This window comes from Brachycentrus maculatus, unplaced genomic scaffold (genome assembly GCF_059751285.1).
Source record: "Brachycentrus maculatus isolate JH-2025_06_01 unplaced genomic scaffold, ASM5975128v1 h1tg000023l, whole genome shotgun sequence".
In the NCBI taxonomy this organism is placed as follows: domain Eukaryota; kingdom Metazoa; phylum Arthropoda; class Insecta; order Trichoptera; family Brachycentridae; genus Brachycentrus; species Brachycentrus maculatus.
The window spans coordinates 81569-95779 of NW_028280777.1; the positions used below are offsets into that span (position 1 = coordinate 81569).

Consider the following 14211-nt stretch of genomic DNA (forward strand, 5'->3'; position numbering starts at 1 on the left):
GAATCCAAGTATTGACATCAACTTTCTGAATCCTCAACGCTTTGATATCGTTTATCAGTTCGTATTGTATTGTACGTATACGAATAAAAGTACCTTTGTATATTATAATGAAATTGAAGTTAAGGGGGTCTATGGGATATTGAAGGATTTTCTCGTCTCCGATTGTAAAGAGTTTCTCATCTGTTTTTTATTGTTGCTAACCTGTAATAAAGCTAACTTTATTTTTATGTAAAACTAATTAATTAATTTTCCATTTTTTTAAAAATAATTATATTCTGTATCTTTTAAGATTTGACAAGACTCTTGGTCATTCCTCGTCACTCTCGCGAAGTCAATGTGAGGGTGAATCTGCAATCATCAACAGACCCTAACCAGATAGTCTCCTACTCCTTGTTTCATCTGGCACTGAAGGACAGGACCAAAAAGGTCTACAGGATGGTTATCAGGGATCCTAATGATATGCTCCAGATGTCACAGCAACGGTAAATATCAAATTTACCTTTATTTTAGGTGTTTTTTAATAATATAATATAATTTAAATGTAACTTTGTTTTAAAATCGCTACAAATATTTTATTAAAACTTAATTATAATGTCTACCGGTTTCGAGGCTAACCGCTTCTTTATCAAGAAGCGGTGTGATTTTAAAACAAAGTTACAATTTAATTATAAAATTGAAAATCACAGTGTTAGTGCTTCAAATATAAATTATATTTTTATAACTTTCACTTGGTCACAGGGATCCTAATGATGTGCTTTAGAAATCATAGCAACGGTAATTATCAAATGTATATGGCTGGATTCTCGACTGCGAAATTGGCGTCGCGGGTTCGATTCCCGCCAATTGAAAATAAAATTCAAGACAGATCTATTTTCAATTGGTCTGGGTGTTTGTGATGTATTTTTCACATTTACTTTCCCTATCCTTACTATCCTACCTGCAGACAAGACTCTCATATAGGCTTTGCGAATTATTCCTTTTTTTTAAAATGAATTTTCATCACTTTTACTTGGTCATCAAGGATACTAATGATTTGCTTCAAATTTCACAGCAACGGTAATTATCAAACTTTTTGAATATTAATAATGTTACAATTTAATGATTTACTGTTAATAACATTAAAAATAGAGAAATCTTATACGCTGAATGGAAACTTATATTTTAATATATACGTTTTAATTTTTTTTTCAATTTGTAATGTACACGTTAGTTGAAAATAAATAAATTGAAATTTAATTGAATTGAATTGAAGAAAAATAATTTTCAAGACCTCATATGAGGTCTTAACGTATTGTAGGAGAGGGATAATATAAGTACTTGAGAAAGTTGAAGGATATCCATATGATTAATGACGTTGTGTTTTTTTTTAGATCAGACCACACAAGTCCCGTGTGGGCGGATTTCCAGGACGGTCCTGCTGCAGTGCTGGGCGGAGCCGCCCTCAGGGTAGGGCGCCCACCGGGGGCGCTCACACTTCGCACCAAAGGCCCCCTGCACACAGACATCACACTACTAGTAATTTTTCATTATGTTATTCTTCTTCCTAAACTGATATCAGTAATATTCTTATTTATATAAACTTATATATATTTATAAGTATTTTTATTTATTTTCATGTACATAATAAAAATTATTCACCTATATTTAATTCTACGTGAGATATTTTAACTCTTTGCACCACTTATAAAGATGGCATGATATGTTCGTAGAACAAAACATTTAATTATGACACTTTTTTTACTATTGTAGAATAAAATTAAGACTGAATTTCGATGTTAATTAATGATGTTGAATGCATCGAAACACATATCGCTCACTCCTTTCAACAAAGTCATAAATAAAATAAAAACTTGATTTTTAAGGAGATCGTTTATAAAGTTTAAAAATATAATGAAATTTATTGAAAATAAATATCAAGCCACTTATTGAACTTTTTACTGAGCAACAGATCTTTAAAGGTAAAACCTGAATGTTTTTTCTTCATTTGAAAAATATTAAGTGTATAAAAAAATTATTAAACAATACATTTTCTTCAAAATGCAAAAACAACACTTTCTGCCCTATAGCGGGTAAATGTCAAGTTAAATATATGCCGCTTTTGCTGGGAAATAGTATATTTTCTAGGCATTCCGAAAACATGCACAACTGAAAATTGACAATTTTTTATTTATGACGTTCTTGAAAGGAGTGAGTGATATTCGCTACGCAATGCACAATAAAAACAACATTTAGGAGTTTTAAAATCATGTTTTTTAAATTACATTTTCTTATGGTGTACGGAGTGCGTGGAAGTTTTTGTTAAGGAAAGGGTAAAAAACTATGAGTATTTAAATGTTTGAGAACATTTTCTAGACATTCCGAAAACATGCACAACTGAAAATTGACGATTATAATAGACTTTAGAAATAGCGATATTGACCAAGTACAATTAAAATGTAAAAAAATGTTATTTCACGTGTTTATATACACTTTTATTCATAAAATAAAAAAAAAAAATAGTTACACGTGTAGTTAACTCTACTTGAAATATTTGAAATAAATGGCGAGAATGCTGGTTCTTTTGATTTCCACTTTATTAAATTTGTTCGAAAATAACCGCAATTTTATGCCAATCAGAAAAATGTAAATTTCTCGCCTGGATTTACATACGAAATCCATTAAAAGTGATATTCCACTCTGTCTCGCACACAATTGCCTCTTATTTCTTCTTTTCAATCCTAAAATGCCTCAAGGATCTCATTTTGCGAACGAACATGTTTAGAATGTATTAAAACCTTCACTCTAAATAGAGAGGAATGATATATCATTTTGGTGAATCTGACCTATTTCGTCTGAGAGATAAAAATAGTTTTTTAAAACAATAAAAAATCACGACGCACAAATAATACTTTTTTTTGTCAACAATATGTTTTCATTTTTTTATTGTTACACGTGTCGTGCTACAATATCATTGAAAAATAGGAAACCCTCAACAATATATATTTATTTATAAATATATATTGTTGAGGGTTTGTCGGCCTCCGTGGTGTAATGGTCAGCTACCGTGCTGGAGGTCCCGGGTTCGATTCCCAGGGGGGGTGAAAATAAATATTAGTGATTTTACAATGTAATATTTATTTAATATTACCCTGGACTGGTTCCTGAAGCGCAAGTGATCACCTTGCCTTCATGTAAGTAATGATCAAGATAACACTGCGTCAATTCGATACAGTGCCCTATGCACCATTGGGCGCGGATAAGGGTTATAAGTAATAATAAGTGTAAATAAATATATATATATATACATATATATACACACACATATATATACATATATATATATATATATATATATATATATATATATATATATATATATATATATATATATATATATATATATATATATATATATATATATATATATATATATATATATATATATATATATATATATATATATATATATATATATATATACACATACATATATATATATACACATACATATATATATATATATATATATATATATATATATATATATATATATATATATATATATATATATATATATATAAAACTGTGTTATAAGCACTTCATTGTATAGAATCATCATTCTCTTGATTGTCAAATACATGAAGGAAAGATGACCAACCCTGCGCTTATAAATATAAAAGATTTTTCACTTTAGTAGTTCTTTATTATTTATATATGTATTTTTCTGGACTGGTACCGGAAGTGCAGAAATGATCACCTTGCCTTCGCGCGATTATCGATAAAGATAAAACTTCATCACAATGATACCATGTGCCATTGGGTGCAGATAAGGGTTTTTGGCAATTGACATATCTCACATTTACGTGTTTATCAATTTAAGGAATATGATTGCTAATTATGAGTACAGCGTGCAATGAATCAGACGACTTAATGATGACTTCATCTCATTTTAACGTATCATTTTCGTCCTTGTTTTATTTTTTTCATAAATAAACAACTTTCTTCGTAAATTATAACTTTGTCAAAGTTTGCGAAGATATTTACTGTATTGGAAAACGATACATTTCGCGTATAAAACGCCGAAACATTATATTAGAATTATTCGTATGGCATCGATTGAAGTGTCTCCAGATAAGTGAGAGTTAAGCTAAGGGATTTGAGGTTAAGTATTCCCATGAAAGTGATACTATCAGCTCGTGACGTATGAAGTTGGTTTAATCGTTCATTTAAGGATGTACTCACATTTCGAGGCTGCAATGTTCAATCAGTGTAAGTCATAAAAAAAACGGTACTTTTCTTTCAGACGATGAAAACGATTAGTTGTCATTTTTTGTGTAACTACAGTATAACCTCTCTCATCCGTCACTCCGTTTAATTCGACTATACACTAACTGACTACAACTGGCTTTTTTCCCAAGAATATATGGTGAATCATAGAGTAAGCAAAAGAAGGATGAAAGTAGACTGCAGTCAAAATGCAATCCATCAGACAGTATTCATGAATCTGGGTCTCCACTGTTATTATTTTACAATTTGACATCTCAAAATACATGAAGAAGAATACGTAAAGTGATAACCAGCCGTTGACAGCTCATAAGCCCAGTAAATACCCGGACTTCCATATTCTTCTTCGTCTGTGTTGAAATGTCAAAATGTTCATTATTTTTCGATAAAACCTATGTGTTGAAAAATGTATTAACATATTTGTCACGGGATGAACATATTTTGTTAAACTTTATAAAATTGAACAGCTTTGTTTTAACCACTTTTTTATTATTAGTTCACTTTAACCTACCAGTTTCGACAAGAACCTTGTGCAGTGTAAATGTAAAATACATTTAGGATTTTTACGGAGTGTGTGGTAAGTGTTTGGTAAGGGAATGTAATTAATTATGAGTATTTTCATGTTTTTAATGTTTTAGAATTTAAAAAACCCTGATAATGACAAAGTTCTTGTCGAAACCGGTAGGTTTAAGTTTACTAATAATAATAAAAAGTGGTTAAAACAAAGTTGTTTGATTTTATAAAGTTTATAAAATGTGCCACAAAGTATCTGCAAAAAAACATTCAAGAAAACATATTTTGTTAATTATAAATTTGTTTGTTCAGTCTTTTGGACTTGCACCGATTGGTCACTGAACCCTCCATTAATCGATCCTATAAAATTGCTAACCTACATGTAAGAAATTCACGTCCACCAAGGATAGGGATATTAATAAAGTTTATGTTTTCATTATGCGATATAAATTTATTTTGGTATTTAATAGCCGCTATAAAGCGTTAAAATCTTATAATGCCTAGATACGACACCGAATATAGCCGTTCTAATAATAAATACTTGGGGGGTTGGTACCCTAAAGTAACGAAACTTAGTAAAAGGCTACAGAGAGCTTTAACTGTGTCTACTAGACCCAATACAGTTTACTGTGTACCTTTTTATGTCAATGACGCCAAGTTAAATGTAACCTAAAATTAAAAACAAATAAAACTTTACTTTTTATGGCTAAAAAAATATGTTATTAAATAAAAAGGCTTCTTTTAATTATCACTGATTTTGATTGATACAAGTGACGTTAGATGTGTATTTATTTGCGTCTCGTAGATATGTCTAAAACAGGGGATTTCTATATATTTAATATAACAGGTAATGTCGTTAGAATATAGAAACTAACTATCCAAAATAGGTGCAAAAAATACAATATGCATCAACCAATGTAACTTAGTAAAAATCAATTTAATCAACTTATAACTACTTAGACAATACTACAATAGAGCAGAGTTAAGCGTTTGTTTATTTTTATTATTATTGTTGTTGTTTTCATTTTATTACAAATGTATTGCTTCACAATTTTGTCTGGGAGGAAAATTACGGTCAGTGAAATATCTCGTATTTAAAGATTTCCCTTTTTAGTGTTCAATAAACCTCCGCTGCCTATGCCAACTGAATAACTAAAGAAAGACCATTGATTTCAGCTTTAAACCTGAAAAGATTTGTATATCGAAGTCCCGTTTATGAAGATAAATATCGCTAAAATCAAAGAAAATGTTTCAAGGCTGAATTTCTGTTTACTATTCCGTTCAATTACTTCGAAATAAATTCTACGGTGTTTTACTTATCCCTACAAAATTAAAGCAAAGCCTTAATTTATTTAAGAAAAAAAATCTTTTCTATTGAGCAGTTTTATAATTTTTATGATAGATAATTTTAAAGACACTGCAATCAGCTAATATTAGCTTTTTAAATACAACAATCGTGTTAAATAAAGTTAAAATGTTTTTTGAAAATAAGAAACTAATTGAAACTAAGGTTTTTCTTCACAACATTTAAAGTGTGTCCATGGTTTTCTCCACTTTGAAGTTATTTTTGAATTTTTTGACATCTCAACATACATGAAGAAGAATATAGATCAGGCGTTTTCCAGTGTGTAAAAATAATCCAGGGTTTGGATCTTACATGCTAATAAAAGGGTCTCTACTTAATAAAAGCTTTCTAAATCCAACATAGATGGCTGTTGTGAGCTCATATGTACGGTGTCATGAGATTGATAATATATCTAGAAGTTCCAAAAATTTAGGAGGTGTGGTAGAATGGTAAATGTGTCACGTGTGTAAAGTGATCACTCAACTAGCCTATGAAAGGTCATAAGCCCTGTAAATACCCAGATGTCCATATTCTTCTTCATCTTTATTGTCAAAAAAGTTATTTTTTGTATAAATAGGAGAGATAAAAGTAAAACTAAAATTCCTTTGAATCGAATAAAACTGATATTAATTTAGATGTAACTTTGTTTTAAAATCACTATAAAATGGAAAATCACAAAGTTGGAGCTTCAAATGTAAATTATAAAACTGATTACATAAGTATATATATATATATATATATATATATATATATATATATATATATATATATATATATATATATATATATATATATATATATATATATATATATATATATATATATATATATATATATATATATATATATATATACATACATATATATATATATACAGATATATATATATATATATATATACAGATATATATATATATATATATATATATATATATTTATATATATTTATATATATATCTATATATATATTTATATATATATATATATATATATATATATATATATATATATATATATATATATATATAAATATATATATATATATATATATATACACATATATATATAATATATAAATTTATAAAAGCCATTTTATAGCAAATATTCAATGTACCGGCTTGCCAGTTGTACGAGTCTTTATGTGAAAATATTTTATAATTTTATCAGGAGATGAGTATCGATTCAATTGATTTCAAAACAGCTTTTGAAAGGTCGATGCTAGCTAAAAGATGATATTTCATCTACAATTGAAAGAAATTGTGATCAAAGAATTAATAATTTTCTCTTAGAAAACTAAGAGGTTTTTGTAGGGCAAATCAATTAGTTAATGAACAGCAAGACGTGGAACGATTCCAATAATATGTAATTTAAGATACTGAAACACTTAGAAGCTAGTAGAAAATTATTTGATACCGGTGTGTAAACTAGATCTTAAATTATATAAAGGCAAGGGGATTATTTTTGCGCTACAGATTCTTGATTGACATCTCAATAGAGATGAGGAATAATTTGAAAGTTTGAGTATTTACATGGCTACCAACCTGACAAAGATTGGTTCAATTAATGAATTTTTGAACATTCTAACCTTGATTGACAAACACACTACTCAAATTTCGGAACTTGTATACATGTATGTACTTAAATTGACACATTATTTCATATTTAAGTTCTAAGCACCATCTAAGGTTGAGTTGAAATAATGAAACGTATTTAAGATTTTTTCCGAATTATTTTACACACTAAGACGTTTTACATTTTACATATATATATATATATATATATATATATATATATATATATATATATATATATATATATATATATATATATATATATATATATATATTTATATATATATATATATATATATATATATATATATATATATATATATATATATATATATATATATATATATATATATATATATATTTTTTTTTTTTTTGCGATTTCCGAAATTCAAGTATCGTGGCTGTCTATCATGGATAGAATAGTAAATGTTATACGTGTGTAATCAAGAGATCACTTAAACCAGACTATGATAGATCGTAAGTCCTGTAAATATGCAGACTTACACATTCTTTGTCATCTTTCTTTAACAATGATTGAAGAAAACACTTGTTTTTACCACTTGAGTTAAAAACAACAAAACTCAAGTGGTAAAAAACAAGTGTTTTCTTTAATCATTGTAACACGTCTTACCACAAAGTTTATGCCGAAACAATTTATAAATAATATATTTTCTATAAATTTCAATATAAATATCTACCGAGATGAGAAACCCTAATTTGTGTACAAAGGTTTGTTTTAAACGTACTTATTAAAATAACACACGCACATATGTATATAAAAAAAAATAAAAAAAATAAAAAATATATATATATAAATATATATATATATATATATATATATATATATATATATATATATATATATATATATATATATATATATATATATATATATATATTTGTATATATATATATATATATATATATATATATATATATATATATATATATATATATATATATATATATTTGTATATATATATATATATATATATATATATATATATATATATATATATATATATATATATATAATATATATATATATATATATATATATATATATATATATATATTTGTATATATATATATATATATATATATATATATATATATATATATATATATATATTTATATATATATATATATATATATATATATATATATATATATATATATATATATATATATATATATTATATATATATATATATATATATATATATATATGTATATATATATATATATATATATATATATATATATATATATATATATATATATATATATATATATATATATATATATATATATATATATATATATATATATATATATATATATATATATATATATATATATATATATATATATATGTATATATATATGTATATATATATACATATATACATACACATATATATATATATATATATATATATATATATATATAAATATATATATATATATATATAGTACGTAAGCGTATATTCTTTCAAAGGTTATTTATTCGTTTCATTACGATCCCAAATAGTGATGGTACTTACAACTTAGAACGTCTCTTAAATACAAGTTAATTATCTACTGTAAAGGTTTCTTAGAATCGTCTGTCGAAACAAACTTTCTTTTTCTTCTAATCTATTACACTTTTATCGCAATATGACACGTAAATCTTTCTGTTTTCGAGTTGGTATAAGTATAAGAGAACGAAAAACAAAGAAAATATTTCGAAATTAAATTGCTTTATGACTGTAATAAATTAGTTTTTAAATGTGTGGTATGGCGGTAAACGTTTCTTTTATGACAATGTTATGACATGTTTATCAATTATTTAAAAAATTATAGTATATTACTGTAATTTTGCTACATGAAGTAAACTGAATCAATAATCGAGGTCCATTTATTAAATTGGCCTTGTTGTGTCTATAACATTGACTTTTGTCTAGCCTCATACCAGTCTGATGATGTCAGTTACGACGAAACCCGGTTGCTGGTCAAAAAAAATCATGTGGAAAAAATACATAGTTTTTACAACATTTTGAGTGTGTCCAAATACTTGTTTACAAAATCTGGATTATCTCCAATTACAGGAGTTATTTTCATATTATTTTTTGACATTATAATCCAGGATTTGGACCTCACATACTAATAAAAGAGTTTCTGCTCAATAAAAAAGCTTCTTTCCACCTCACCAATAGATGTCTCTAGTGAAGTTCTGGTGATTCAAGAATAATGTTTCAAAATTGGTTCATATATAAAGAACTTCCAAGAATTCGAGTAGTGTGGTTGTCAATAATGGGTAGAATTAGTGAATGTTACACGTGTGTAAAGTCATCACTTAAACCAGCCTATGACGTTCGTCAGCCCCGTAAATAGCCAGACTTCCATATTCTTCCTTTCATCTTTGATGAGATATAAAAAAATAACGTTTTTATTTTAATCTATAAATTGGCCTTGTTTCTTTTAATGCGAGTTAGTTTATAATTTACCGTTCTTATTATGTCCAAGATTTATAACCAATAAGTGGATTTTCGTTTCTTTTAGATATAATCACGTATATATTTTAATCTGTGCGGGGAACAGGAGGGATAATCTATAGTGGGCAATCAGAACTTCTCAGCATTTGCTCATTGCTGATTGAAAACCACGTAAAACTCCTCAGGAGAAGCTGGACAGTTGACTGTCGTCAGCAGGCCTTCCGTTCTACTAGAAGAGGGTTCGGCATTTTGTATCCTGAAAATTGCACTACATCATATTAACGCAGTGTTATCTTGATCGTTAGCACATGAAGGAGAGGTGAACAGCCCACCGTTTCAGGTACTAGTCCAGGGTAATATTGAATAAATATTAGCGTGAAAAAATCACTTATAATTGACCCCCCCCTCTGGGAGTCGAACCCGGGACCTTCATTACGGTAGACCAGCGTGCTGACCATTTCACTACGGAGGCAGAAAAATAAGTAAATATTTAAGAAATAGTGGTATTTACCAAGTAAAACTTCTTTTTTGACACCTCAACATAGATGAAGAAGAATATGGAAGTCTGGGCATTTTAGAACATTTAGATTTGGTTACATTCGAAATGTTGTAAAACTTAAATTGTTTGAAAAGACAGATTGGTCTGGCGTTCTATTATTTCTGCCTATCGCTGACGAAAGACTGCGTTATGGTGAAGTTAATTAGTTTTAAAAAAATCTCCAGATATCCACGCCTCCGGATGAGCTAGGCGCCATGGAGGCCACCGTCTCGGCCAACTACACGCTGAGCGGCACGGAACAGGGCCGCTATCGCTGGGGGCACGCGGGGGCTTGCAGGGGCTGCGCGCCGCACGAGCCCCGCGAGCCCCCCGCGTGCGTGGACACCAAGCGCGGCAACCGGACCGTGCACAGCAGCATGTGCGCCAGGAGCGAGAGGCCCGACCAATCGGAGCTGTGCAACCTGACGTAAGGGGCTTGCTTCATTCAAATAATTAAGTATCAATACACAAGTTCAGTCTAACTCGATTATAACGAGGGTGAAGGGACTGACTGAATTTTTAATCGTTACTCATTTCAAAAATATATTTTTTAAACATACAAATCACGTGAATTATGGTATCTAGAATTGTCATACAATATGTCCCAGTCGAAAAAAAATCACACAATTCACCCATTACACACATTTTTTTATTTCAATCCAGTTTTCCTATAAAAGTTGGAAAATCCTATGCTTTTTTGAGTACAAAACCATTGTAGCAGTTTCATAAAAAATCGTACGTGAATAAATGTTTGGAAAAAATCATTAACCAAACGAATTTCAACGAATGTTTCCTCGTTTTATCCGAGATAACCGTAACCGTAATTCTCGCTATATCCGTAATAACCGAGTTCGACTGTGTTTATTTTATCACACAATTATTTAGAATTTTATTTTTATTCATTCTTATCAGACACTGGATTATTCACCCTAAAGGCGTTTGTGCACTACACGGAATTTTGCCATCTGGCACTTCAGTTGGCGTTTTAAAACGATGATTGGCTTGGATTGGCTTGTGCTTTTGTGCATCTTTTTCGGATTGGTGCTCTTGATAGGTGCGTAAACACGTTGCACGTAAATTCGATCACGCTAAACTGTCGTAGTCGCTTTATTTTCAAAACCGGTCTGCCGGACGGTGAAATCCCGTGCAGTGCACAAGCGGCTTAAAAATGATATAGCAATACAATATGTACGAGAATCTCTTAAATCGTTTTTTTTTATTCTATTTCTACTGCTATTGGTATGTGTATTTAAAATTTTGTTTCTATTTTACTTTTTACTTTACACTTTTTCCTTATACTTTTTTTATTTCTCTTCCTTTTCCTATTTATCACATTTATTTTCCTATTTATTTTTTTTATTTCTCTTTTTATGTCTACGATCCTTATTAACTTACAGGTACATATTCTATTTGCAATTCTAGTACATCATTATGAAAACTTTAGACCCTTATTAATTAACGGGTTCTACATATTTGCAAATCTAGTACACCTTTATCAAAATGTTAGACCCTTATTAAATTACGGGCTCATCCAAAAAACGTGATATCACACGTGAGAATATTATTTATTGGTAAAAAAACATATTTTAATTGTAAGGTATCCATAAAAACACTATTGGAATAATGTCCTTGCCTCTTCTTTCAGTGTTTGATCGAGTCGGGATTGTATGTCGTTATTTTTATTTTTATTTTAAGCACGTTTCCAGGTTCTCATCAATACGACGATTTCTCATATTGCTTTTAATAGGGTCCATGCTTCAAAAATATTGTTCGCATAAACACGTAGGGTTGAAGCCGCACTCAAAAGGTCAAAGAGCCGTGCCTACACGGCTCCCGAGCCACACATTGCCTACCTATGACCTAGATAATCTGTAGACTGCATGGTGTCCGAATGATTGATAATAATGATGATTTACACTTTAATACAAAAATGTTTAAGAATACCACCTGGGAAATTTGCAGAATGACTTGCTGCTTTTTTTTCCCCAGATGTTCCTTCCATTGGGTACCCGGTCCGTGGGAGTACTGTACTGCCACCTGTGGGACGGACGGAATATCTCACCGACAAGTGTATTGCGTTCCGCTAGCTGTCACCGATGAAACGTGAGTTATTTAAAATCGATTAGATTATTCGTTAGACTCTGCGATTAATTGAGAGATTGTAAATTATTTATTCAATTCATCACATATATATGATTTCAAATTACAATAATGTGACCTCACTGACTTTTCCCGTGCCGAGGGCGCATTTTGCTTTATTTATTTATATAATTATAACGATAGAAAATTTTATTTGTGTAATCAAGTACGACATGACCGAATGATACGATCTATTTCAGATGTACCCACTTCCACTATCCATTTATAAATAGCTCTTTTGTATTTTAAAGACAAATTTTGTACGGATTATGAAAGCAGGTTGCACAACTTTGTTGCACAATAATCAAAGTTCTTTTGATCAAAAGAGATAGGTATGTGTTAGATTTTGTTTGATGTGTTTTTATGTTTTGGATCTTGTAGTTCTAAGTACGTAACTATAAAGTGTTACAAATGTGATTTGTGTGGTTTGCTGGGTGGTACTTTATTGTGTTGTGAGAGTAATTCTTGAATGCATATCTCTCCTCAACAACGTCATATATAAAAAATCGTCAATTTTCAGTTGTGCATGTTTTTGGAATGCTCAGAAAATGTACTATATCTCAGCAAAAGCGGCATATTTTAAACTTAATATTTACCCTCTACAGGGCAGAAAGTGATTTTTTAAATTTTGAAAAAAGGGTATTGTTTAATCATTTTTTTAAATATCCTAAATTTTTTTCAAATGGAGAAAAAACCTTCAGGTTTTACCTAAAAAGATCTTTTGCACAGTAAAAAGTTCAATAAGTGGCTTGATATTTATTTTTAATACAATATATTTTTAAACTTTAAAAATGATCTGAAAAATCAAGTTTTTTTATATATGACATTGTAAGATAAAGAGTGAGTTGAAAGGAGTGAGCGATATGTAAGGATTGTCTTACTTGACTGTCATAAGTTGTACTTTGTTGGATATTTCCTCTTGGTAGTCCGTCTTGTAACATTAATAATTATTTTCAAAATTGATTATTGGTCAACAATAACACAATTATTTTTTGTAAATTAAAAGCATTGTGGTATGGTAATATAACACTTCTTATCATTCATCATTCACTTTGTGTGATACCACTTTAAAAAACACTAATTCGTGACTAACGGTTTCGGAATAATCATTCCATCATCACATTAAAATGAAATTGTTATGGTCTGACATTTAAACATTTAATTTTTCTTTAATAACACTATTTAACCACAACAGTCGAATTTTGGCAAGAAAATTTGCCAGTCCAATAAATTATTACCAATAAGTCAAAACAAATCTTCCCGAACACCACTCGGATAAGTCAATAAAAACAAATACATAAATATATTTGGCTCAGGTAAATCAATACCAAGAAGTCAGAATAAGATTTTCCCGAGCAGCACTC

General features: G+C 29.0%; 1 protein-coding gene across 1 annotated transcript in view; it reads left to right on the top strand.

Annotated features, from left to right (window-relative positions):
- The window catches only part of LOC148313086 (A disintegrin and metalloproteinase with thrombospondin motifs 1-like), a 44238-nt gene that overhangs the window by 27111 nt on the left and 2916 nt on the right, over positions 1-14211 (top strand). Inside the window, exons 12-15 of the mRNA XM_088268245.1 lie at positions 290-482; positions 1371-1515; positions 10894-11135; positions 12698-12811. Coding sequence (XP_088124371.1) covers positions 290-482; positions 1371-1515; positions 10894-11135; positions 12698-12811 — 694 coding nt within the window. The remainder of the gene's footprint in view (positions 1-289; positions 483-1370; positions 1516-10893; positions 11136-12697; positions 12812-14211) is intronic.